The 26791-nt window shown below is 41.1% G+C and overlaps 1 protein-coding gene and 1 long non-coding RNA gene across 2 annotated transcripts; one reads left to right on the top strand and one right to left on the bottom strand.

Moving 5' to 3' along the window:
• The first annotated feature begins 2063 nt into the window (after window positions 1–2063).
• SCG5 (secretogranin V) lies at window positions 2064–25879 on the top strand. The gene is made up of 6 exons (XM_079955551.1): window positions 2064–2408; window positions 5923–6162; window positions 15338–15487; window positions 18617–18729; window positions 23388–23441; window positions 25233–25879. The coding sequence occupies exons 2-6, from the start codon at window positions 5949–5951 to the stop codon at window positions 25335–25337; spliced, it is 636 nt and encodes a 211-aa protein (XP_079811677.1). The 5' UTR covers window positions 2064–2408; window positions 5923–5948; the 3' UTR covers window positions 25338–25879.
• Window positions 18649–25224, bottom strand: LOC307204402. Its single transcript, XR_013833679.1, has 3 exons — window positions 24517–25224; window positions 20383–20450; window positions 18649–18757 (listed from the first exon to the last, which is right to left on the bottom strand). It is a non-coding gene; the product is annotated as an uncharacterized lncRNA (long non-coding RNA).
• Window positions 25880–26791: the final 912 nt, after the last annotated feature.

The following is a 26791-nucleotide window of genomic DNA, read 5'->3' on the forward strand; positions in this document are numbered from 1 at the left end:
CCCCAGAAACATCATGCATACATTACAGAAATGAGGGGTTGAGGGAGGAGTTGTGGTGGTAACCTGAGTGTCCTGTCACCTGGCTGGTTCCCTTCTCCTCCCCATGAGTCATTTTCTGAAGACAAAAGGTAGTCGCAGTTTCCTGCCCCCTGAGGGAAGATCTGATCATTGTCCTTTGTTCCAGTCCATGCTGAATCCACTCCCATATGCAAGTTATTTGTGATCTTGATTGCCTTCTGTCTAGGACCATCAGGGTTGGCATAGCAACTGGGCAGGGCTCCTGTGGATGTGCTGGGCTGGCCTGTATCAAACCTTCCCCATTTTGTAGTCCTTCCTTCATGGAGTAAAATAAAAGTGGAACAGTGCAAATCCGATGTATGGTTGATTTTCTATGAATTTATAACCGAAGTGTAGTGTATGTAGTGTGTGAGTCTGAGTGTGTATGAAGTTTGTACAAAGTGAATGATTTGGGGGGGGGGGGTTCCTGCTACAGCTGCGAGTGATCGCCAAAGAAGATTCCAAACAGTGAAAATCCAGACAGAAAAGTTGAGGTTTTTTGGCAGAATCACAAAAAAATTAAAAGGCAAAAACTGCACTGCTGACATGAGCTGCCATACATCTGGATTTTCCTGGAAATTTTGTGGGGGGGGGGGGTTGTCTGGGAAATTCCTGACGTATGGTGATGAGTAAAACATGGTTGTGTGAGTCTTGTACAGACCATAAGATGGGTGATGTAATCAAAATCGTGAGATGAGGGGTTGGCTGTGGAAACTCCTGATTTCTCTCCTAGTTGCTTCTCATGCCTTTGTGGCCTGGAAGAGCAAATATGGCAGTAGTTTTCTTCCTGGCTGCATAACCCCACCTTCAGAAAATCTCACAGCCTTTTTTCCATCCAAGCAATGACTCCCCTTTCCCCTGTACCAAACTAGTACAATGACATTTAGCTGGTAAAATTATTCTGGGGTTAGGTTTAGCTATAGTGAATTAATTCAACAGCTTTCAAGGAAGGAACTATAAGACATGGTGGCTTTGTTGTAACCTCTAAAGATCACTGAACCAGAATAGATTTCCCAGCCATCAACTCCTCCTGGAACCAAAACATTGGTTTTCACCTGACCCAGGTTGCAAATTGTGGTTATTTTCTTAATTTTTCATGGAGTATAAGGTGGTCAGTGGCTCCCAGCTGTGCTGGCTATGTACTACCTCTAACAGAGGTGGTATGTCTGATGATCAGTTCCTGGGAGTCACAAAATGGGGAGAGTGCTTGCTGTGCTCATGAGCTTTCCCATGGGAACTTTGCTACCATTAGGACAGTGATGCTGGGCTTGATGGGCCTTTGGCTCAATCCCGCAGGGCTCTTGCATTGTGGGTGTGGTTTGGAAGTACCTAGTTTTAATCCCAAAACTCTGGAAGAGGGGAGGCTGCGGCAGACTATTGGGAAGCTCCTATTTCTTCTTTGGTGATAAGCCATAGCCGAGCAAGATTGTCTTCCATGAACACGGTTTTAATAGTGAGTCTGTGACTGTGGAGGCCAATTCTGGAGGGCCTTCTAGGTAGCAGCACCCGCCCCGTGGAACGCCCTCCCACCAGATGCCAAAGAGAAAAATAACTACGAAACTTTTAGAAGACATCTGAAGGCAGCCCTGTTTAGGGAAGCTTTTAATGTCTAATAGGTTATTGTATTTTAGTGTTCTGTTGGAAGCCACCCAGAGTGGCTGGGGAAACCCCGCCAGATGGGCAGGGTATAAATATATTATTATTATTATTATTATTATTATTATTATTATTATTATTATTATTATTATTATTATTCCACAGTGGGTGGGAGTTGATCACGGTGTGGATTTGCCAAGCGTGCCTTCCTCTTAGCGCCTTTCTCCCTTTAGTCCTGAGTTCGAGTGTCTTCAACGCCCATGGCACCTTTGGTAAAGGCTGTTCTCCAATTGCAGCGCTCGCAGGCCAGTGTTTCCCAGTTTTCCCCGTATCCAAACACCAGGAGAGGACTCGCTGCGGGGAAGGGGAGAGATTCAGTGGCCGAAAAGCAAACAAAACCATCTGCGCCCTCCCACCCTTGAGCGTCAGGCCCCTTATCTGCAGCGTGTGTAAATGGGAGGACAAAAAAAAAAAAAAAGCCCATCTGCCGGGGTTCGCGTCTCCCTCAGGGAATCCTGGCAACCGTTCCTGCTGCTGCACCTGCGAGGGGAGAAGAGAAGGATGCGGCGGCGGAGGACAGAGCCTTCCCCCCCCCCCATTGAATGATTCATAGTTCATCGCGCTGTGCGTCTACGCCGGCAGCCTCGCTCTGCGCCTGGCCGAGCAGGTGACGCTCGAAGCAGCCGGCGAGCCGCAGAAGCAAGAGAGAGGGGGAGAGAGGCGCGCGGCCCTCGGGCTTCTCCTGGTCCAAAGTGGTGAGTGCGCCGCCTCCTTCCCTTGGGAAACGGAATGGCGGCGGAGGGGGACTGGGAATACCCAGGAGCGCTGAGCAGCGGCGACGCGGGAGAACTGAGGCTGCATGGGGCACGGGCTCGAGGGGGGTGGGAGGGAGGTTTTCCCGCTTCCTTTCCCCCCAAGGAGCGGGGAGGTCTTTGCTGAGGTGGGGCGGGGGGGGGGCAAGAATGGGAAGCGTTGCGCTCGGGTGGGGTCTCGGGCTTCCTACTCCTCCCTCTAAAATAGGGAGAATTTAGGTCGCAAAGGGTGCGGCCCCGCCAGCCCTTGTTTTCTGGTAACGGGGGAGAGAGAATATTGAAAAGAGGGGAAATTCGCCTCGAAATCCCTTAACTAGGGTATTTTAAAAAACGCTTGGGGTGGGCATACAAAACGAATAGCCTTTAAAAGGCATTCGTGGGCCACTCCTCTTGTTTTCCCGCTTAGGTAGGCCTCTCGTGTTGGAATAATAATAATAAAAATAAAATAATAATAATAATAATAATAATAATAATAATAATAATAATAATAATGCCGCATGTGCTGCGCCGGGTATGAAATAAGCTTTCCCAGCATGCACCGTGAACGTGAAGAAATGAAATAAAGGCTTCAATTTTATGTCCACGGGAGTGTAAGGCTACAAAATCCTCTTGTGTTCCCATTTATCTGGGAGTGAACCCCCCATTGAGTTTGATGGGGTTTATTTCTGAGTAGACAGGTGCCGCAAGTTTCATTAAACTGAGGAAACAAAACATACACAATGCATGTTACAGAAAATGTTCTGATTTCTAAATCAAGGCTGGCAGCCCATGACCATTTTGCCTTTTCCAAATAAAAATCCTTGACTAGGTAGTGCAGCACAGCATTGTACAATTTAATTGTAAAGGAACTGAAGCTTGATTTCAAATCTAATCTAAACGATTCTGGACCCAAATTGAAGTAATAACAAAAAGATAGAAAGATAAATACAGCTTGAAACATACAGCTTGAAAAATCATTTTAATACTCAACATTTGTGCAGTAAGTTATTTGCATTATTTAGTCGCAGTTGTTCAATTGGCAGTGCAGAGTTGAATATAAAGGCTCTGGAGCTAAATTCCAGTTTCTTTACTGCAGAATTACTAATACCACTATTATTACTATTATTTATTAAATTTTCTATACCACCCTTTATCCAAGGATCAGAGGTTGGTTTACAATATGAAAACACAAAAATATATAACATACTAACAAAGAAAAACAATACCGCCATTTTAAAAGGCCATAGATTGTTTAATTAGCTAAAGGGCTGGGAGAAGAATAATGGTTTTGCCTGGTGTCTAAAGATATGTAACAAAGCCACCAGGTGGGCCTCCTTGGGGAGCTGCTACAGAAAAGGCCCATTCTTATGTTGCTGTCCTCTGGACCTCTCATGAAGGAAGCACACAAAGAAGGGCCTCCAAAGATGTTCACAGGGTCTGGTTTGGTCCGTATTAAGAGAGGCAGTCCTCAGTGGCGTAGCGTGGGTTGTCAGCACCCGGGGCAAGGCAAGTAATTTGCGCCCCCTAACCCATGGATTTGCGCCCCCTAACCCGTGGATTTGTGCCCCCTAACCCTAACCCCCAGATGGTGCGGCCGGCCCCCCCTGCACCCCCCACGCTACGCCACTGGCAGTCCTTGAGGTATTGTGGTCTGGAGCCATTTAAGGCTTTATAGGTCAAAACCAGCACTTTGAATTGGGCCCAGAAACTAATTGGCAGCCAGTGCAGTCAGGCCAGGATTGGTAAGTAACCTGACTTGAATTCTGTAGCAGCTGAAGTTTCCAAACTTCAGCCCCGTGTATAATTGTTGGCTATTTGCAGATTAGTTGCACTGCAGAAGGCATGCTGGGGAGACCACACATTACAAGGAACGCAAAAGTAACTTTTGCTAAGTTTTAATAACAAAAACGAAAGCTCCCTTTACAATATATCAATAAGCATAACCCACCCACCAGGGTACTGAGAGAGCTACATGCTGCTCTTTATATACCATACCCAACAGCTTAATTAACATAACTTAACAGCACCTGGTATACTGCTTCACAGCTGTAAAACTAGGTCACATTATTTGCTCTGGCCTTTAAAGAAGTACACATCTTGTGGAACAATAATGAACCTTCAAATTTAAAGAGATCATTCAAGAATAATGTGTTGTAGTAATCTAAACTAGAGGTTATTCAAAGCATAGGCAGCAGACGTTAGGCTATCCCTGCCCAGATTAGGGGCACAGCAAGGCCTCCAGCTGAAGCTAATGGAAGGCATTCCACACCACTGAGGCCATTTGAGCCTCAAGAGACAGCAATGGATCGAGAAGTACCCCCAAGCTGCATACCTACTCCTTCAGAGGGAGAGTAGTCCCATCAAGAGCAGGCAACCTTCCATCCATCCAGTTTAGGGAACTGCCTACTAACAGTGCATTGTAGTCAAAGTGATGCCATCCAGATATTGTGGACTACAACTCCCATCATCCATGACCATTGGCCATGCTGACCGAGGCTAATGGGAATTGCAGCCGACAGGATTCTGAGGGTGGGGTACCACATTGGCTACCTTGGGTGGTTTATAGAGTTCAAGCTTGGGTGTCTCTTCTTAGTTTTGATTTTGCTTTTTTTTTTTTTAAAGTCTCTTGTGGTCCACTCACAGTTAGGTTGCCCCCTTTCCCTAGCTAGAGGGGAGGGAATCAGAGTGGATCATCTTCTCCAACCATCTCCTTACCTTCTTGTTTTTAATAATAATTTTTATTAGTTTTCAATTATAATCCAATAATAACCTCATTATAACAATACCAATTTATAATATAATTATTAATATCAATCGTTCGAATACCAAATTATATAATTTAGATAAAGTGGGCCCCCAGCTTGATTATTTGCTTTATTTCTGCGTTCCAAAATCTTACTAATTTATATTACATTCCAGTCATAATAATTATCTCCTTACCTTCTTGGTTATGACCTACATTTTTCCTAACAAAGGATATCTCTGTCCATGGCCTATGAAAGAACATTTACAGTCATTTTTGCCTCATCTACCCTGCTCAAACCCCTGATCTCACAGTACTATATACATGTAATCTACCTTTGTATAAAAGGTCCCACCACTGGTTTGTGGAACCTTGCCTTTGGGAAACTAGTATATTTATTTGCTAACAGAAGCTGACCAGTTCCTTTTTAAAAGAAAAAGAAAAAGGAGGTGTGTTATTTTATAATTATATAATAATAATTTATTATTTATACCCCGCCCATCTGGCCGAGTTTCCCCAGCCACTCTGGGTGGCTCCCAATCAACTGTTAAAAACAGTACAGCATTAAATATTAAAACTTCCCTGAGCAGGGCTGCCTTCAGATGTCTTTTAAAGATAGGATAGCTGTTTATTTCCTTCACATCTGAAGGGAGGGTGTTCCACAGGGTGGGCGCCACCACCAAGAAGGCCCTCTGTCTTATTTTATATTTTCATTCATTTATTTCTTTGGCACAGGTTGCAAAATACAGATTGACGGCACCATGGCTACTACTGTGCTTTGCAGCATGATACTTCTGCTGACCTTTAGGCTGGCTTTGACTTTTAGTCACAATCCCAGGAGCCCAGACAGAGTTTCTGAAGCTGATATCCAAAGACTTCTACATGGGGTAATGGAGCAGCTGGGCATTGCTAGACCCAGAGTCGAATACCCAGCACACCAAGCAATGAATCTTGTAGGCCCACAGAATATTGAAGGTGAATATTTATCATTCTGAATTATTATTGCTGTTAACTTTTATAATCATTCAGTTTTTAAACCAATACTTAACTGTCATTCTGAATGTGATTCCTTAGCTCTGGATTCATATCAAATAAAAAAAAACCTATCACTGAAAAAAAAGGTTAGTTACAGGTTAGTGTTAGATGGTTTATTTAATTTGTGAAGCAAGTGTTGCTGATTAATGGTAGAGTCCAAAGCACATTCATTAGAGAATGAGTTCCCCTGAACTCTGGGACGTGCTTCTGAGTAACTATGCTTAGGAACACTCGAAAAATTGTTTTCTCTCTCTAGTTGAGGCTATGGGCCAATTCAAGCACTGCTTCCATCTTGTGGAGGCAGCTGGAAATTCTTCTTTGCAGTAACAGCTCCACGTGGCTGTCATAACAGGTTAAAGCTGCTAAAGACATGGATTGTCAATTGTGTGGAGAGTCTCCTTGCCAGCATGCCCCTTACATTTTGCCAGGCATTTGGCTTGTTTCACTTCTTCTGTTGTCGTGTATATTTCTTTTGCTTCTTTTACTTCTGTTAGTAGCAGTATTTTATGGCTGTGAATGTATTATATATAATCGTTTTGGTGCCTGGAAAAAAACATTTTTGTTTAGGCAAGCTTACCCAGATATGTGGAACGTTGATACGCATTTTAACTTGTTTTTGGATCATTGTTGATTTTAATTATTTTTTGGGTAGTTTAAATAGCTGTTTTTAACTGCTTTTTTGATAATTTTGTTGTTTTATTCTTTTTGTAAACCACTTTGAGAGTTTTTCCCCTAACAATCAAGCATATATAAATTCTATTGAATGAATAAGTAAATGGTTGCAAGCCACTTTGGAGATTTGTTGCTGAAAGGCAAAGTAGACATTTAAAAAAAGTAAGCAAAATTCCTGATAGCTACTGGCATAGAAGTCCTCCATGCCATTGGAGTCCTCCATGGGATGCATTGTTTGTGACTACCTTATTGAGCTGTTGCTATGTTGGAAGCATTTCCTGCAGCTTCTATGTGAGCTTTAACAATTGAATCCCATTCTCCTTAAGGAAGAAAGCCCAACAGCTTGTATGTTGTTGTACTACAAGTCATCCCTATTGACCTTCTGGCTGGGGCTGATGGGAGTTAGAGTTCCCCACCCTTATTCTACACCAATAGAAGTTAGTGAAATAGAATAAAGCATTGAAATGTTACAGATCATGACATTATATCGCCAGTATATGACATCTGTGTCAAATGCATAAGCACCAGCACAAATGTTGACCATTGTGGTTCCAGAACACCTGATGTGCTCCAGTTTTAAACTGTGAGCAGCATAAAACACACTGCAGTGCTTTAATTTTTTACCCCCTAACAATTCCTCAAATTGTTTGCAGGTTTCTCTTCAGATGCAAATAGCAGTTTGACAGGTGGAGGGTGATTTTAGTCAGGGGCATAGCAGAAGTGGGAAAGGGTTTAACTCCTCCCTCATTCCTTGTGGTCTTCTCCATGCACAGTTGCTATTTGCATTCACACAATGTCCCATCAAGTTTGGCTTTGTGAGTAGCTCTGAAGTGCAGCTTTTGAAAATTTGGCTCTTCAGCCAAAAAAGACTCTCACAGCAGCTGACAAGTCATAAAAAAGAAACAAAAAAAGACTGTCCCTGTCCTCAGACTCTTGGTCCATCGATCCCACTGGGATATCTTTGCAGCAGCTCTCCAAAGTGTCTCCAAGCCCTGCCACCTGATATGCTTTTAGCTGGGCTTTTCAAATATTGAACCTGGGACTTACACATGCAGAGCATAATAGCTGCTATAAATTCATCTGTATACATGTGCTCTGTTAATGGCCCTCCCTCTTTCACATAATAATAATAATAATAATAATAATAATAATAATAATACTTATACCCCACCCATCTGACTGGATTGCCCGAACCTTTCTGGTTGGCTTCCAATATAATAAAAACATGGCAAAACATCAGACATTAAAACAACCTGATACAGGGCTGCCTTCTGATGTCTTCGGAAAGCTGTGCAGTCATTTATCTGTTTGACATCTGATGGGAAGGTGCCACTACAGAGAAGGCCCTCTTCCTGGTTCCCTGTAGCTTCACTTCTCACAGTGAGGGAACTGCCAGATGGCCCTCGGAACTGGCCCTCAGTGCCATGGAGGTGGAGACATTCCTTCAGTTATACAGGCCTCTTCAACTGTCAAAGGGGTGGGGGAGCTCAAAACTTTCCTGACCTTTGCAGTTCTTTCTATTGAGATTTCATCAGCATATAAAATGCCGCTTCTTAGCCACATCACAGCATAAAATAAAGATCATTTTAGAACATTTTAAACATTTACTTAAGGTAATGTACAACTACTGTACAACTCTGCCTTTCTAGTTATTACTGAGACTCTGAAATATGTCTAAATGTGTTCACGAGACTTGCATTGTTGATTATGCAGTCAGGGACCATGTTATTATTAAAATAGGTTTCAGTGGGCTACCTTGATAAATGCTTTGCTGTTCCTTGCTTAGACATTAGGTGGCTGCTGAGTGCTGGATGTAAGTTCTAGGAATCCAGTTAAGACTGTATTTATACAGTTTAGTCAGAGGATGGTGCACTGTATGTTAACAGCTAAGCAGCAGCCAAATGCATTTTGGAAGTGTGTAATGGAATAATGTCCAAGATGTTAGTGTTACAAATCAAAGCTTTATCTTAACAACAATTTATTTGCTGGTGACTGGGTTTCCTTTGAAGACCTGCTATAATTCCTTATAAGAACAATAAAATAATTAAGTATAGCAGTAACTGCAGCCTTCCTGAATTTTCTACTCATATTGCTGTGCAGTCTTGCTTGGTGTTATTTAACCATCTACAGAAGGATTATTTAAAGAGCAGGGAGTGGGGGAGTATGAAAGCATGTATTCAGAAGAGCAATTATTTTTTAATAGACTATCGTAAACCAGAATTTGGAGATAAAAGATTTAATCTGTCCTGAGTTCATCCTTATCAAGTATTTCATGGTGGGTGGAGCCTTGCGTTCCTCAGAGGGCTAAGTGAGTCGGTGACGAGGGGGGATTTAGAGATATCTTACAATCTGTATTCCAAGGACCATGAGCAAGGAATGCTAAATTGAACTGTCTCATTATGGCAGTGCACCATAGGCTTTCTTTCACATGACAGTTTGTCGGCGCTGAGCAGTTGTGTAGCCTTTCCTCAGAAAGTGCCAATCAGACATGCCACTTTTACCTAATCTATTTATTTAGTACATTTCTATCCCACTTTTGAGGGCATATTACCCTTGCAAGGCAGCTTACAGGAAAATAAAATAAAACTACTAGCACTTAAGTAACACAGAGTCCAGAGAGAAAAGTATTGATAACACTTTACTGAGGAAATTATGGGGTGGGGGGGTGGGGACTTGAGAAAGGAACAGAGAGGTTTTGTCTTTCTTAGTTCAGGCTTTGTACGTAGCAGGGAGACATTTCATCAAACCTACAGAGGAAAGTTCTTGCAGAACAACACAGCCAATCGGAGCACATGCTGCCTCAGTGAACATCATGCCATTATGCTGGGTTGCTCAGCAAGACCTCCACCCATCAACTCTCTTGGCTAGTTGACTTCAGTATTAAATGAATTATCTCTGCTGCTGCACTGCCAACAAAAAACATCCAAGAATTAACAATAACACTAGAAGAACTTAAAATTTCCCAGCACAGCTAATAAATAAAGAATAGACCTAAATAAAAATATGAAGTTCAAAACTGAAAGCATGCAGTATTTATTTCCACCCCACCCTGCCAGCACATGCAGGGACATGGGGTAGAGCATGTGACACCCCCCTCCTCGCCACTGTGCTGGAATTACCTGCTCAGGAATAACATGGACATGACTTATGAGGCTGGAGAATATTGAGTAAACTAAGATCAGTATGAGTATTGCCTCCACAGGTGACTATTGTGTGTGTTATGTGATAAATTTGCACTGTTGTCCAGGCAACAGTCTCATCGTCATTGAGAGGGTGGTCTATTAACTTTCATGGTTGACAAGGCAGCATGTTTATACTGCATTATTTTGATTTTTGAGCTGTGCTTCTAGTAAGCTTAACATCGAAAGAACAACGCTAGAATTAATGGCGTTTTTGAATTACTGTCTGCAATATAGCAGTCAGTACTTTGTTTCTGCCACCCTGGTCCTTTGCTAGGTAAACACTTTATGAAGGTTTACAAAATCACCCAAAAGTGCAAAAATAAGGCACTAAAATCGTGGGATTAAACAAAGGAACTAGGCTAGGGAGAAATTTTGAACTGAAGGAAACAATAATGTGTATTGGCATAAAAATTGCTTTGTATGTAGTCCAGGGGAATTTTGGCAAGCACTTGACATTTTAACTATGTACACACAATAAATAATAGACTATATCTGGAGGCTCTGAGATGCTTTTTTTCATAGTGGGCAGAACTCTGGTGCAAAGAGGTCTGTACAATGTACGGAAGTTGACTTGATGGTGTTTGAAGGATGTTCTGCAACTAAATGGTAAACAAGAATATCTAAACACTTGGAGGAATGTAATACAAAACAATTAAATCTCCATCTTTGGGGTTTCAAAGCATCTAACATTCATTTGAAAAGCCCGTGTTTTTGTGCATTGTAGAGATGCTGCAGATGCCAAAAACTCTTGTTAGCACAATGACCAAAAGGATATAATACTGGGAATCATTTCCCATAGACTCGCTGCTCCACTCCATAACATATCTACACTAAAAGCTTGTATTGGTAAGGTTGCCATGTACACATCACTAGAACAAGAAAAGAGGAGACAAAGTTGCACACAAACACATGATGCATATTTAGAAATAATTTCAGGAATTTAGTTACAATTTTACAGAAGGGAAGCCAATTAATTTCCCACCGAAACAACTACAGTACAAATAAAAAATAGTAATTAGAAATAAATAAGATGTGCAAAAGAAGCTCAAGGCAGCTAGCAACCTTAATATACTTTATGGAAGTGCTAAAGCACAATAATATACCATGAACACAAAACTGAAAATATATGGAAAATACAAAACAACTGCACTCTATTGACCACTAAAGAAATTAATTCCAATTCTTTTGGGGTATGGTGATTTTTACTATGAGGCAAGGTGGCGGTCTTGTTCTTGTTTATTAACCTTAATTAATTGGCAAGCCAGCAGCTCACAGCTGCTATTCACTGCAGATTGAATCCTCAAATGCCCCCGTTTCCTTTTTCAGTGAGACGGGCCTAGGGGGGCAGCCATTTCTTCCTCCATACGATATCCCTGAAAAAGGATATTGTGCTGTTCCAAAGAGCACTTGATGCTTCGATTCATTATGCGCTGCAGCTGCAAGCTATTGACTTGCCAGTTAATTAAGTTTTTTTAAAAAAAAAGGTTGGAGAGAAAAAGAGGAACACCAACCACAGGCCACCTTGCAATTCTGGACTAAGAGTGAAAGAGGACAGGTTTGGTATGAAAGAGGACACTTGGCAAAGCTATGTACTAGATTTACTGTACCAGTTTTAATGGTCATGGGTTTTCCCGAAGAATACAGTGGTACCTCAGGTTAAGTACTTAATTCGTTCCGGAGGTCCGTTCTTAACCTGAAACTGTTCTTTACCTGAAGCACCACTTTAGCTAATGGGACCTCCCGTTGCCGCTGCGCCGCCAGAGCACGATTTCTGTTCTCATCCTGAAGCAAAGTTCTTAACCTGAAGAATTAGTTCTGGGTTAGCGGTGTCTGTAACCTGAAGCGTATGTAACCTGAAGCGTATGTAACCTGAGGTACCCTTGTATTGGGAGTTGTGTGAGGAACGTTCTGAGGTTTTCTCTTAGAGATCCCTAGCCTTCCTTCACCAAAGAAGTGGAGTTTCCTGTGGTAAGAAATGACTGTTAAACCGTTCTATGTCTGTGGCACAGAGAGGCCTTTACAGTTTGAGTTACAGAACAGGAAGGAAGCTTTAATTTATTATCATTATCATTATCATCATTATTATTATTAGGTTTTATAAACAAGAATAATGTTATACAAATAAGTATACCAAGTTTTCTCATGTCATTTGTATATCACAAAAACAGCATAATAAGTGTGGAAAAACATCTGCAACATGTGTTTCATTATTAGTGGTCAATGTATGAGTTTATGAATTGATTTAAACAGGAGGAGGAGGAGGAGGGGGGGAAGGGGGGAGTGGCGAGTGGGGTGGGGTGGGGTGGCTATGCTTCTGTTATTATACTGAGTGTGTGTGAGGGGTTGTGTCAGCGTTACTTGTGTGGGTTCTCTTACTATTCACTTGTTGTATTTCCTTGGTGGTGAGAGAGGTTGGGTGTGGCTGGTTGTCTTTGGTTGTCTTTACTTTTTAGCTATAAAGGGAGCTTTGGTAATTTTGACAGAATTTGAACAAATCAGAAACAGATAAGCAATTGAGGAATACATGGTTTCCCACTCTCACACTGCAGTGAAAAGAAGACTCACGGGCGGGTACTAACTTGTTGGAGAACACTTTAACTTCTTAACAAGCCTGTTTTGAAAGCTCATTCCCTCCAGATTAAGAATTTGCAAGGTAGCAAGTGATGTGATGCAGAAGGAGTAAGGTCTAAGAAGAAATCTGAATTGTGTTCTCCAGTGTACCCTCTTTGGCAGTTAATGCTGGATCGTCCATTCCAGAATAAATAATCTGTTGTTGCTCTTTGATCCATTAAACTACTGGTGTGCCAGTAGTGGCTGCTTCTCATTATCCCATCAAAGACAAAAAGACATGAATTACTTCAACCTGCCCACCTCCACTATTTTTAGATGAATAGATGTGTTCTTTTCACGAAATCTATATTGACGTGGGAGAGAGAGAGAGAGAGAGAGAGAGAGAGATGCAACGAGTAGGAATTTTGGATAATTGAACATAACAGAAAAAAACTGCCGTGCTGGACCAAATTAGGATTTGTGCAGTATACCACTGCTTTCAACAGTGATAAATCAGATGCTTCTTTGATTTCAATGTCAGCACATGGACTAAAGTTATTTGTCCCCAGCACCAGGGACTCTGAGGTGTGTGCTGCCTGTGAGCTCTTTACCTCAAGAAAACGGTAAGCTGACCACAGGCTATATGAGACACCCAACAAATTAATTCAGCTTGTGGCTTTTTGTGGACTGCCATTCATCGTTCATCACCTAAGCTAAGAGGCAAGTCAAACAAACACGACAAAAGAAATCTGAGGCGTTCTTGAACCTGCTGTACTTTGTGTGTAAATTTTTATTAAAATAAAACTAGACCTAAAGTTAATTTTCAAAATATTTCTATTGTTTTCTGTTAACCAATTCCAAATAGTCACTATTCTCCAATTAAAATTGGAGAAAGGAAGTGCAGAATCCTGAATTCCAAATTTGTGATTTTAAGGATACTAATACTGCTTTGCAATTTTTTTGTATGGAATTTCTTAGCCAGTTGCCTATACTTATTCACACCCTTCGTTAACTAGTTCACATGTGAAAGACATAAAAGATGCACAGAAACAATGTTTTGCGTATGATTAGCATTTTCCTCAAAGCATCTGGACTCTTTTCCTATGGTTACTTAGGTAATTTCTAAACCAAATATATAATTTCTGCAAAGCTACACATTGTATAGCATTTTAAATGATATGCTTAACTTTGTCTTCTTGCATTATGCTGTTGTCCCGCAGCACTTGATTGCAGCTTTGCAGAGTCATTTACATGAAAATTTATAGCATGACAAAGTGTTGTCCATGTTCCAAGGGAAAATCTTCATTCTTGCATGTTCTTAATCATCTCTTTACTATTTTGAAAAAAGCAGTTTTTACTCGTGGAGATATAAATCCTTATTTATGATCCTGTTTGTTACATGATTAATAAATAAATAAAACAGCCAAGACTTCCTGCCAAGTCACTGACAGCCTGCAACTTGTCATTATGGTTCATTGTAATCCCCCCCCCAACATTTGTACATTGCTTGATTGTAATAAAACCTCAGTATACAAAAAGAATAGAGCAGTAAAATTATCAGTAACGAACAGTTAAAACATAGTATTTAAAATCTTCAAAAATATTTAAAAGCAACAATAAGCTAGAACCAGATTAAAACATATGACAGCCTCTGCTTGTCAGGGTAGGCATGCCTGAACAATAATGGTTTTAGCAGGCTATTCCCATTATAGTTCACTCCATGGCAGCTGAAGTGCATTCATGGGAAAACTGTTCCCATCCTACCTGCTTTCTGCATAGTATAATAGCTTTAAGTAAGGTCCTGCTTCAGATCTAAAGTGGTAGTGGGGAGATGGTTGGCCTAGTATGGTTAATCTAAACCAGGCATGGCCAAACTTGGCCCTCCAGCTGTTTTGGGACTACAACTCCCATCATCCCTAGCTAACAGGACCAGTGGTCAGGGATGATGGGAATTGTAGTCCCAAAACAGCTGTGGCCATGCTTGATCTACCCTGTCCTCCTGGAGCAGTATTATTGGCTAGCTTATGACATCCCCAAAATGCTACGTCGTGATGGTGAAGAAATTGTGAGTCACTAATGTCACATCCACACCACCCATTTAAAGCACATAGCTTTCCCCAAAGAATTCTGGGAACTGTAGCTTATCTCTCACAGGCCTACAATACCCAGCACCCTCAACAAACTACAGTTCCCAGGATTCTTTGGGGGAAGCCATGTGCTTTAAATGTATGGTTGGATTTGACCTAAGCCTGACTGGGATTGGGTGTGATCCTAAAACAGATGGAAAAATGCTGGCTGTGGATCTTGACTAGGATGAATGAACACTTTCTCCATCTTCAGGAAGCCTCCTTAGGCCAATGACTGAGAGTTCAGGTGCCCATATTTTAAGAGTTCTGCTTTTCCTTTTCCGAGTTTGCTACCCTTGGGGTCTTTCTTCCTGAATCCATGCAGTATTTGAGGCTAGTGTTAATGTACATCCTCAAGTGCACATCCAGTTTCAAATACAGATGTTGTCCAAGAAGAAATGGATGTGGAAAGTTATTGAAAGGGAACAGAGGGAGGCTTCATGTTCTGTCATATAGACCATTAATGTAGCCCTCTTGATGTTAGAGAAATAAACCAGGGTCTTGACTTTGGTTTCTTAGTAAATCTAATGTAGTAAAATCATCATGTTATCAAAAAGATGGTGTGTATGGTTCTGTCTTTATTAGGTGGTGCCCATGAAGGACTTCAGCACCTTGGTCCTTATGGAAATATACCAAATATTGTAGCTGAGTTGACAGGTGACAACATACCTAAAGATTTCAGTGAAGATCAGGGATATCCAGATCCTCCAAATCCTTGCCCAATTGGAAAGACAGGTAAGTTGCATGGACTTACTACAGAGTTTCGTGTTAAATTCTGCAACAGACGTGAGAGGCACTGCAGCCAGCAAAAACACTCAAAGGAGGATGTGAAGCAGGGCCACTAGGAATGTGACTTGGGGAGAATCCTAAGGGTTAGACAGAGAGATGTGGAGGGCCGCATTCAGCCCCTGAGCTGATATTCCCCATCCCTGTTTTACATTAATCCACATTTTCTACTAAGAGTGAAATATGCACATAATTGTGGGATTTAAATTCTTTTTCATTTACACAACTGGCTCTGCTTCCAAGGTGCGGGTTTTCAAAATATTGGCCATTTTTGCCAACAGGGAGGCAACAGGTAGGATAGACCAGGGGCAGGCAACCTAAGGCCCGGGGGCCGGATGCAGCCCAATCGCCTTCTCAATGCGGCCTGCAGACCTACCAGGAATCAGTGTGTTTTTACATGAGTAGAATGTGTCCTTTTCTTTAAAATGCATCTCTGGGTTATTTGTGGCCCCTGTCTGATGTTCTTACATGAGTAGAATGAATGTGTCCTTTTATTTAAAATGCATCTCTGGATTATTTGTGGGGCATAGGAATTTGTTCATTTCCCCCCACAAAATATAGTCTGGCGCCCCACATGGGCTGAGGGATGGCGGACCGGCCCACGGCTGAAAAATGTTGCTGACCCCTGGGATAGACAACTGGGGACTAATCACCAATGGGAACAGGGACCAGAAGGGGTGGGGGAAGTGAAAAGGAATCATGCAGGTGATTGACGCCTTGACCATGATCTGCTTTTGCATAACTGGCCAGTGTTTTCTTCAGATACTGATGACAGTGTTCGCCACACAGAAAGGTGGAAAGTCCATGAGATTATATATTCCATTGTAGCTATCCCATAATGTAAATATGTCATACAGGATTTTGGGTTATTCACATCATCATTTTCCAGGATGCTTTAAAAAATCCTAAACACACTTACCAGAAAGGTGCCTAAAGTAAGGAATGCTTAAGATTAGGGCAGTGACCCTTCCACAAAATAGTGTCCATTGTTCATTATAACAAAGCTGCCTGATCCTATGTAGGCTTATTCAGTTCTGAGATAAGCATCCAAAGGGTTGTGGTCCAGTAGCACAATCCTGTGCATGTCTACTCAAAAGTACATCTCACTGAGTTCCATGTGACTTCTTTCTAGGTATTGTGTGTATAGAATGGTAGCCTTGGTCTCCTTCCCCTTTCTGAGTCTAAGGCAGAGCTAGGAAAACAGGAAACAACATTATTGACATTTTCAGTGAATACTTCCAGGTGACTTAAGTACTTATGCGGGATGAAACACATTCAGAAACCTCTTGTGGCATGCTTGAGAATAGAGAACTACAGTGGTGCCCCGCAAGATGAATGCCTCGCAAGACGAAAAACCCGCTAGACGAAAGGGTTTTCCGTTTTGGAGGCACTTCGCAAAACGAATTTCCCTATGGGCTTGCTTCGCAAGACGAAATGTCTTGCGAGTTTTTCCGACTCCCCCCCCCCTTTCCCCCCTTTTTCTAAGCCGCTTATCCGCTAAGCTGATAAGCCGCTAAAAGCCGCTAAAAGCCGCTAATCCGCTAAGCCGTCAATGGGCTTGCTTCGCAAGACGAAAAAACCGCTAGACGAAGAGAATCGCGGAACGGATTCTTTTCATCTTGCGAGGCACCACTGTATTGTGTAATTTCTTTTTCCAGAAATAACATCTCAATTCTTATTTTTCTGTTTATCTCTCTAGATTTTTCCTTTCTTCTTCTCCTTTTTTCCTATCTTGTTTAGCTCAATAGACTCTGTTAGTGGTTAAAATGTCAAGATTGAAATAATAACTTCCGTAGTATGTCTGTCAAAAATAGATTTCTGGCCTTCCCCCCCTTAATTTTAAAACTACAGCCAAAATGTTGTTGGTTTGACTAAGATGCATCCAGATATGAAAATGGATAGCATTCCTTGGAAACTCTTGCTGTCATTGTAAAACTGTTCTTTTGGACACTTTCTGGCTAGTGAATCGTATGTTACTTGCATTTAAGCAAAGTGGTTTTCAGAGACTTAAATATAAACTCCAGTCTGTGCCCAAGTAAAGATTGTAAAAACATATTACATGTTAAACTTATTAGAGAATTTCCTCAGTGAGGTTTGTGGACTGGCATATTGAAAGATGGGCCTCTCTTAGTGGTTTCCACAGTAAGATGTTCTGTCCAAATTTAAACATCTTGGCACCTAAACCTTTCACTATTAGGGCCCCTACTGCTCTGCTGTGGCCTCATCCCTTTCCTGAAGTAGTAAACATAAGAGATGGTAAATTATGGCTTGCTACCATTTCCAGGACTGGCCAGTTGCCTTTTTTGTTCTGTAGGGTTGCTCTGAAATGACACCTGCAAGCTCCTTTAGTAGTACCCTTTGGTGTAGCTGATCAGGCCCTGGAGATTTGAATTCATTTAAAGTGGCTAGGTTTTCCCTTACCACCACTTTTCTTATCTTGGGCTGCAGCTTCCTCCTTGCATCATTTATTCTGTTATCACCAGATTGGGGACTTACTGAGCAGGCTAAGCGTCTTTCTGCTAATAAATGCCCTGGAAGAAGCTCATCTTCCAACAGATACACTATTTGGCCTCCCCGCTGCCCACAATTCTTATACAGTGGTACCTCTGGTTACGTACTTAATTTGTTCCGGAGGTCTGTTCTTAACCTGAAACTGTTCTTAACCTGAAGCACCACTTTAACTAATGGGGCCTCCTGCTGCTGCCGCGCCGCAGCACGATTTCTGTTCTCACCCTGAAGCAAAGTTCTTAACCAGAGGTACTATTTCTGGGTTAGCGGATTCTTCTTTTGATTTTTGGTACTGCCCTTTTTTTTAAATATTTGAACAGCAATTCGTTTGACTTACACATTAAACATATGACCCGGCAAGAAATCAGTAAAGAAATGAATTTTACTTTGTGTCTCTTCCAAGGAATGGTGGAAATGAGTGTTGCCTCCAAAGAGGAAAAGTACTGTTTCCTAATCCTCTATCCTTTTATTATAAAATTCATTGCATATGTTCATGATGTGGTTTTGCTGATATATTTTACAAGATGTCAAGCAGCTCAGGTCCCGTCCCCCCCATTTTTTCTTCTTCAGTTGATGATGGATGCCTTGAAAACACACCAGATACAGCTCAGTTCAGCAAAGAATACCAACTTCACCAGCATCTTTTTGATCCAGAACATGACTATCCAAGCATGGGAAAATGGGTGCGTAAATCTTGTTTACTTTGGAAATCTCCAAAGAATGCTGAATTAGTTAAGAAAAGGTTTCTGTAACAAACTTTATATAAGAGAACTATAGACTGTCAAACACATTGTTAAAGACCTTTAGAGCTCGATTGCAATTGTCACAAAAGGACATTAATCTACTATACCCTGTTATGTGCACTGTCTATATATTTGGTGTATCAAGAATCTAACAAAACATTTAGAACTTTAGAATAAAGTAACCTACATTACAAGGTTGCTATAAAAGCTTTCAATTTAGTTCATCACAGCCTAAAAGCTGTCAATGCTCAGTTGATAAATACCGTACATTGGTTTAGCAATGCTTGTTCACAAGAAAATGATTACTCCATTACAGCTGACTCAATTTTAGATTTATAGCACTGGTCACCTTTAGGATTCCTAAACTTTTAGTCAGTCATGTGAAAATTACCACATGCTGGAAATTCTTATTACATCGTACTTGATTACCAAAGATTGTAACATTAAACAAACCAGATGTTAATTTAAGTTCAGTAGTTAATTCAACTATTTATACCTGTTCTGCTTAGGGGTTTTTTTGGTAAGTTATTTATTTTTATACCTCTACTTTGTGTTGAAAGGTGCATTCCTAAAACATAAGCCATGATCTAGCCATATATTATCCCATTGGTTTCAGTAGGCTAGATTGACACACATGCTTAACTCACTCACTGAAATAGTGGGTTAAACTTGCCTAATTTTGGCCATCTCATGCAAATAATATGTTTTTAAAAATATACTACACACTTAAAATGTTTTGCAAAATACATTACCATGTCTCTTATAAAGCAATAGCTCATTATATGATGGAAGAAAGGTTGGAGATAAATATAAATAATGATGAAGATGATGATGATGTTAATATGATTTTGATAAGAAAATTGAGATCCAAATGAGATCCAGATAAAGCATGACAGTTTCTGCTTCATACATCCTCTAATGTAAAACATGCTTAATTCTTGTTCAGTTCCAAGAGGAGCAAGAGATGTTCAGTGTCTCATCAAAAGTCTGAACTCTCCACTAGGGGAAACTTGCACTGTATTTTCAAATTTACCATTATTGCAAGGATAATGTCTTTCTTATATATCAGATTTCATAACCTTATCTGCACTCTGCTGCTTATTATATTTAAGCATTAGTTATGGTTTCAAAATATTCTCAGGCAGACAAAACAAAATATGATATTTGTTGAGCCGAGTCTGTCTTTTCTTTCACAGTGCAACTTTTTGCCTTAATTACAGTCCAGCTTTTTTTTAAAAAAAGAAATTGTAGGGAAACATTTATAGAAGATTCAGGTAGAACAATAAGTTAAGGGAAAGTACACTTGATACCATGAGGAAATAATGTACAGTTCTGTTGTTGTTGTTTTACATGTTAAATTGATTTTTTCCCCCAAGTGAGTTTGCAGAAATTAACTGTAGCCAAGAATGTCTCTTCTTGGCCAATTTCATCTCTGTTTCCTTGTCTCTTTGGCACAGCTCTGATGAAATAGTTGAGGCCAGGCAAAAAGCAATGTCTTGTGAACTTGGGTTTTAAATTAACATGAGAAATACTAAACAGATAATGTTTGGCACAAAAGACGCCAGCCCTTGGGCCAAGTAACCTTATACTTACATTGTGCCAGATCTGAAGATAGGCTGCTGTAATGCCAGAATGACCACCAGATCCAATGCATGCTTAACCTAGAAGGGGAAACACACGCAAGAAGTACAGAAATGGTATAAAAACAGGAGAGGTACCCCCGGCATCCCTAGAAACAAATGTCACATCGAGAGCAAAGCCAAGTGAGTTCCTGGGACTGAAACAAACACCACAAGCGATCGCACACAGCCACTCTCTAACCACTCAGTCACAGCCGCAGAATGGCGTCAGATTCTCCACAGGGCCTTGATCGCCCCCTCCTCCCATAGCTCAAACACAGATGCCAGGAGCCGAGGGGCTGCTAGACAAGCCATGATCCTGTCTCTCATTCTACACAATGGGGGTCTCTGCTTTGAATCCAGGGGACAACCTCACTTGGAAAGTGAAGAAGACTCATCTGCCAACCCAGACACATCTGAGCCATTCAGCAAGAGCGCTGCATCAACCAAGAGTCTGCTTTGCTTGGGCCAGTCCACCCTTTGGGCCCACTACCTCCCTTGGGCAGCCCCAGTGACTTAGGCTGTGTACATATTCCTGTTTACTCTGCATCCAGTGCATTCCCACTTCTGGTTTGGGAAGCATCTCCTCCTCCTCCTCCTCCTCACACCTGACTGCTTCATTCCCACCCCCACCCCCACAGGAGCACTCATCTCCCTTTTGCCCATGAGGTAAGGTTACCAGACATCCCTGTTTCCCGGGGACAGTCCCCGGATTTACAAATCAGTCCCCTGACAAAATCCATCTATTTAGTAGGAAGTTGAAAAGTGTCCCTGGATTCATTGAAAGAAATCTGGTAACCTAAACATGAGGGGACCATAGTTAGCCACTGCCTCTTGAGCCCATCAAGCTCTCCGCACCCAGGACTAGGCTTGGGGACTGGGATCCAGATCACCGTGCTCTAGCCACAAAGAGACACACGTAACAAAATTGGAGCCTTTACTGAACAGTGTCCAGAACGAAGGAGCTCCTGAGAAATAGCAACATGTGTGGGTTTATCAGCCATTAACTCCAGTAGGGCTTCTGCACTTTGGACACACAGCAGGGTAGCAGGTAATGTGTCCCTTACAGCTTCAGCTCCATGCTAGGAAAATGCTTATGTTTTGCCTGCCTGTCATGTGGTATGAAAAAGGTACTCATTGTCTGACTTGCATTCTTCCTGTTCGTGGGTTTTGTACTGCTGGTGGTGTGCTCTTTCATGGCAACATGGATGGAACAGGTGGTGATATGTGTGGGGTTCATATATCCCACCCACGTACACACTACTGACCTAGGGGAACCATTGGCCTGACACAGTATAGTGGTACCTTGGTTCCCTAATGGCTTAGTTGTCAAACAAATCGGCTCCCGAATGCTGCAAACCCGGAAGTGTTTCGGTTTGCGAACGTTTCTCAGAAGCCAAACATCCAATGCAGCTTCCGTTTGAGTGCAGGAAGCTCCTGCAGCCAATCGGAATCCGCGTCTTCATTTTTGAATGGTTTCGGGAGTCGAACAGACTCCCAGAATGGATTAAGTTTGAGGACGAAGGTACCACTGTATAAGGTTGCTCTTTAGGTGCTGTGTTCCTGTGTCTCCAATCTCATTTCAGCCATCTCAGCTGATGAATCAGCTACTGCATCCATCACATGGTGGGCAGAATATATTGAATTCTACCAGCACTGCGGGGCTCCTGATACACCCTAGAACCCTAGGGGAGGCAGGAGCTGTCTCAGGAACAGGACGTGCCGTAAAGCATTTGTTTCTCAGAAATCAAGGTTTAATTTCAGAAGTGATGGTTTTATGAAACTGACTACATCTGTTGTTATTGTGACTGTTGGGTCAATTGCTTACATAGCAATTACTCAGTAATCTTATATATATATAGAGAGAGAGAGAGGGAGACAGGTTTTCTCTTAATTTCTCTTTAACATTTTAGTGCAGCACCACTGAATAATTCCAATTGAAACAAAAATCTGTTGAGCATGTGTCTGACATTCCAGACCTTATTTGAGCTCACTACATCTATGAAATATAGCAATATGTGGAAACACTTGTACAGGCTGTGGTCATAGTCATTGCCTTTTTAATTTTAATTTTTTAAAATAGTTTTCTGTCTGCCAAGACAGTTTTTAAAAGGTTCACTCTATTAAAAACGTTCTAGACCAAACAGGTTTTATTTTTTTGAAGGATGTTTATTAGGATGCTACCTAAATGAAGGAAGGAATTGTGACTAGGATTTCTTTTCCCAGAGGGTGCTTAACAGTCTGCAGGGGAAGCAGTTGAGATAAGAATTCGTTAAAAGAATTAAATTGTGTTACACACAGAAGCCACCAGGAGCAAGTGCTGCATAAAAAACAACAATACTGTTCTGCCCATAACCTGATGGCTCTGCTCTTCCTTGCAGTTTGTATACTACAGGGACTAGGAACTTGTGGCCCTGCAGATGGTGGTGACCTACAGCTGCCATCATCCCTGACAACCGGCCTTACTAGATGAGACTGTTGGGAGTTGGAGTCCAAGTTCCCCATCCCTGTTATACCAAGTAAAAGACTATTGGTGCATCAAGCGTAGTATTTCGTCCTCTGACTGATGGCAGGTTTCCAACAGAGGTCCTTCCTAACTGGTGCCTTGTATTTTTTTATGCAGATATTGAACTTGGGATGTTGTGCATGCAAAGCATGTGGTCTACTACTCAGCGATTTTTCCACTCTCCGAGACAGTTCAGATTAAAACCATCATGCAACTTAGAATCATCATATATTCCTATTCATATAATGGTTGATGACACTAAGTGTCCCAGAAGAATAGCAAAATATTTTATTAATAGCTACAGTAATTCAAATGTTTTCTTGTGGTTTATCTTTCCAACAACATGGCATTCTCTCCTGAACTGCTTTCCAAAATATTCATATGCTAATATTTAGATGGCACAAAGTCTTGCTTGAAGAGCTACAAAATTTGATCCATACTTTTGTGTTTTCCCCCTCTTCTTCTTCTTTCAGAATAAGAATTTACTCTTTGAGAAAATGAAGGGTGGACCAAAAAGAAAGAAAAGGGTAATTTTCAGAATGCAACTTGTTTTCCTTTTAGTGCCTTAGTGTAGAAATAGGCAAAAATGCAAAGTAAAAAAAGATTGTTGAAATACGATGATTAGTACATCTATATTAAAACTTGGACTTCGTCCTTTCTTCCAGTAAATTTCTGTGATAAGCAATAGAACTTTTGCAAAAAAATTCTTCAGTCTAAACCAGCATGTCACAATATTTTGTTAACCAAGACCCTTGATTTTGAATTAAAACTGGAAGTATACTTCACCTTGCACCTCCTCCCAGAGATGCGCTTCCAAATGAAGAAGTGTAAGAACCACTCTCAGTTGAAAACTCCCTCTGTCTTTTTAAACATTTCAGTGTTTTGTGTGTGCTTCATATTATTATTAATATAAAATTTACCGTATTTCTTACCCTAGGGTCTCATGGCAGGTTACAGCAATTTAAAATACAACCTTAAAAACAGATTTTAACAACTTACAACCACAAAAATAGGGTGGGCCCTAAAAATCTCAGGTGTCAAAGTCCAGGGTGAAGAGGTGCACTTCAGCATTCACTGAAACTGTATGGTAAGATTACCCTTCCCCAAGAACTGAGGGTGGCTGAATTACCAGCAGGGCCAACTTGCTAATATCAACACCTGAGAGGGTCTGTAGGCAAGGAGACAGCCTTTCAGGTACCATTTAGTGTCTTAAGCAGTAATATGAGCACCTTAAACTGGGCCCAGAAATGAACTGGCAAACAATGCAGGTGTTTTAAAATAGCAGTTATGTGAGATCTGAATAGAACTCCAGCCAGTAATCTGGCTGCTGCATTTTAGACCAGTTGAAGTTTCTGAGTCATCTTTATGGGTGGCCCCATGAAGATCACACTGCAGTAATACAATCTAGAAGTTACCAGAGCATGGAGTACAGTGGCCAAGTCACTTCTGCCCAAAAGGGACCATCACTGGCAGACCAGCTGGGTCTGGGGAAAAACATGCCTAGCCGCCGAGGTCACTTGTTGAATCCAGGAGCACCTCCAAGCTGCAGATGTCCTCCTGCCAAGGGAGTGCAACCTTGTTCAGAACAAGCCATCTTCTCACCTTCTAGTCATGAGAACTTGGGGCACATCTCTGTCTTCAGGATTCAGCCTGTTTATTGGCCCACTCCCTGACCATCACTGCCACAGTCTTAACACCTGAACTGCATCTCCCAGATTCAGATGGAACAGAGTAGTGTGTCATCTGCATATTGATTATAATTTATTAATAATAATAATTAAATGTGTATACCACCTGTAATCTGAAGGTCGCAGGGTGATTCATTGTTGAACTGCTCTTGAATCAAGTTTCTACCTCATGTTCAACTGAAAGCTACCCTCCAGTCATTTAAGTCCATTAGATCTAGTTCTGCTGTCTTCTGTGTGGCAGCTTCAGTTATTTGAAGAGTGCTGTTATGTCCCTCCTGCCAACAGTCTTCTCCAGGCTAAACACGCTCAATTCCTTCAGCCAAGTGACTTGGACAAGGCCTTAGAAAAAAACCTGTGTTGTATAAAGATTTGCTCATTCTTACAAATCAGATACTTGGGAAACTAAATTATAGCACTAATGATTGAATGATGCTTTTGCTTACAGAGTGTTTAATCATACTTATTATTAGGTGGGTCATCATTACCCCCATTTTACAGAATTGAGATTGAGGGAGAAAAATTCAGCTACAGTCCTAAACACACTTACTAAAAAGTAAGCCCCACTGAACACACTTAAAATCTCCCTGAATTCTTTTCCATTTCTAATTGCATTAAAAATATTTTTTCCAGAGTGTAAATCCATATCTTCAAGGACAAAGGCTGGACAATGTTGTGGCAAAGAAGTCTGTTCCACATTTTTCAGATGAAGAGAAAGAGACTGCAGAAAATGAATGAAGCTTTGTGGAAAGCCCTAATACGGCTTATATAATCACTGCATAATCAGTGATTCAAATCCTCATAGTGGTTGCATGTTTATTACTAATATATTTGTTGCTGAAAAGCAGCTGGATTTGTAGCATTTGTTATCCTAGATACATGAACACAGTTGTGTTTTTTGTTAAGTTACGGCATTAGGAAGCTCATGATTTACTTTAGACCTGGAGCAAGCTTTGAAAAAAATTATCATTTTAATAACTGGTGTGAATTAAACAGCTTTATGAAGCAGCTTGAAAAGAAGAGGACCATTTCCCCAAAATTTTCCTATTATTGTACTTATGATGTGATGTTTGTTCTCTGGGAACAATTATTTCATTAAGTTTTGTTTGTAAATAACCGCCTAATTCACAATAAATGTCAGATACTTGCTGTTTGTTTTAATAAACACTGAAAGCAGTCTTCAGTATTTGCATGGATATATAAACGTGTTTCAGATGATTTTTGAGGAAATGGCTTGCCTTATTTTACTGGAAGACAAATAAACTTTGCTATGAGTGGAATCTACACAGTAAAACATTTTCACTTGCTTGCTGGTGAAACTTAGGTACCACAAATGATAAGGTGAAATATTTATTTTCTTTATACAGCTGTGCATTATACAGTGTGCATTATTAACCAGGAGATGCCACAGCTAATAACGGAGCAATAGTCTGTGATCCTGATGGTTTATCCTACACTAGAGGTTCTGACTATTGCCTTTCTGCACATGCTGAATTTCAAGGGAAGCCCCATGCAGTAACATTGCCTTGAGATGCCAAATCTCAAATGGTTAACTAACGCTAGGCTTGAATCAGATATACCTACCTGCCTATCCCCAATATGATTTAATTTCTCTGCCATCATTGCAACATAAAAATCCAGGAATAATGATGTATAGGGAAGCTTTTAAAGGTTTAATGTTTTACTATGTTTTTATATATGCTGGAAGCTGTCTAGAGTGGCTGGGGCAACCCAGTAAGATGGGGGCAGGGTTTACAAATGATTTATTATTATTATTATTATTATTATTATTATTATTATTTATTAATTTACAAATGTCAAGGTTATGTGACCAAGAGAGTTCAAACCCCATCAGTAATGGGTGTCTTGACACACACATGCACACAGTGGGGATAGCCTATGACAATTGTTTAAGCTTTCCTCCCAGTAGTTGTGCTTGAGAAGCTGACAATGGAATAAAGGAAGTCTAGGTAGAGAGAGTAAGCACTATTTCCATTTTTCCAGCTGGAAATGCAGCACTTTTAATATTTTCTCATATTTTCTGTTTGGCTGTATTCTTATGGGGGAACATTAAGCACTCAGTTCTCCAGCAACATACATGGCATACTTATTCTTTTGTGCTGGAGCATTCTGACACAAGTTGAAGGATCAGCTTGAATTCCTCCTGTGCCTTTTTCCTAATTCACCATGAG

The sequence above is a fragment of the Podarcis cretensis genome (assembly GCF_951804945.1).
Source record: "Podarcis cretensis genome assembly, chromosome: 1".
Lineage (NCBI taxonomy): Eukaryota > Metazoa > Chordata > Lepidosauria > Squamata > Lacertidae > Podarcis > Podarcis cretensis.

Bases quoted from the DNA above. Each gene is read 5' to 3' on its own strand.
- SCG5 (XM_079955551.1), top strand. From the start codon at position 5,949: ATGGCTACTACTGTGCTTTGCAGCATGATACTTCTGCTGACCTTTAGG. The intron at 15,488-18,616 runs GTAAGTTGCATG...TTTCTTCTTCAG, and splicing joins TTGCCCAATTGGAAAGACAG to TTGATGATGGATGCCTTGAA. The intron at 23,442-25,232 runs GTAATTTTCAGA...TATTTTTTCCAG, and splicing joins GACCAAAAAGAAAGAAAAGG to AGTGTAAATCCATATCTTCA.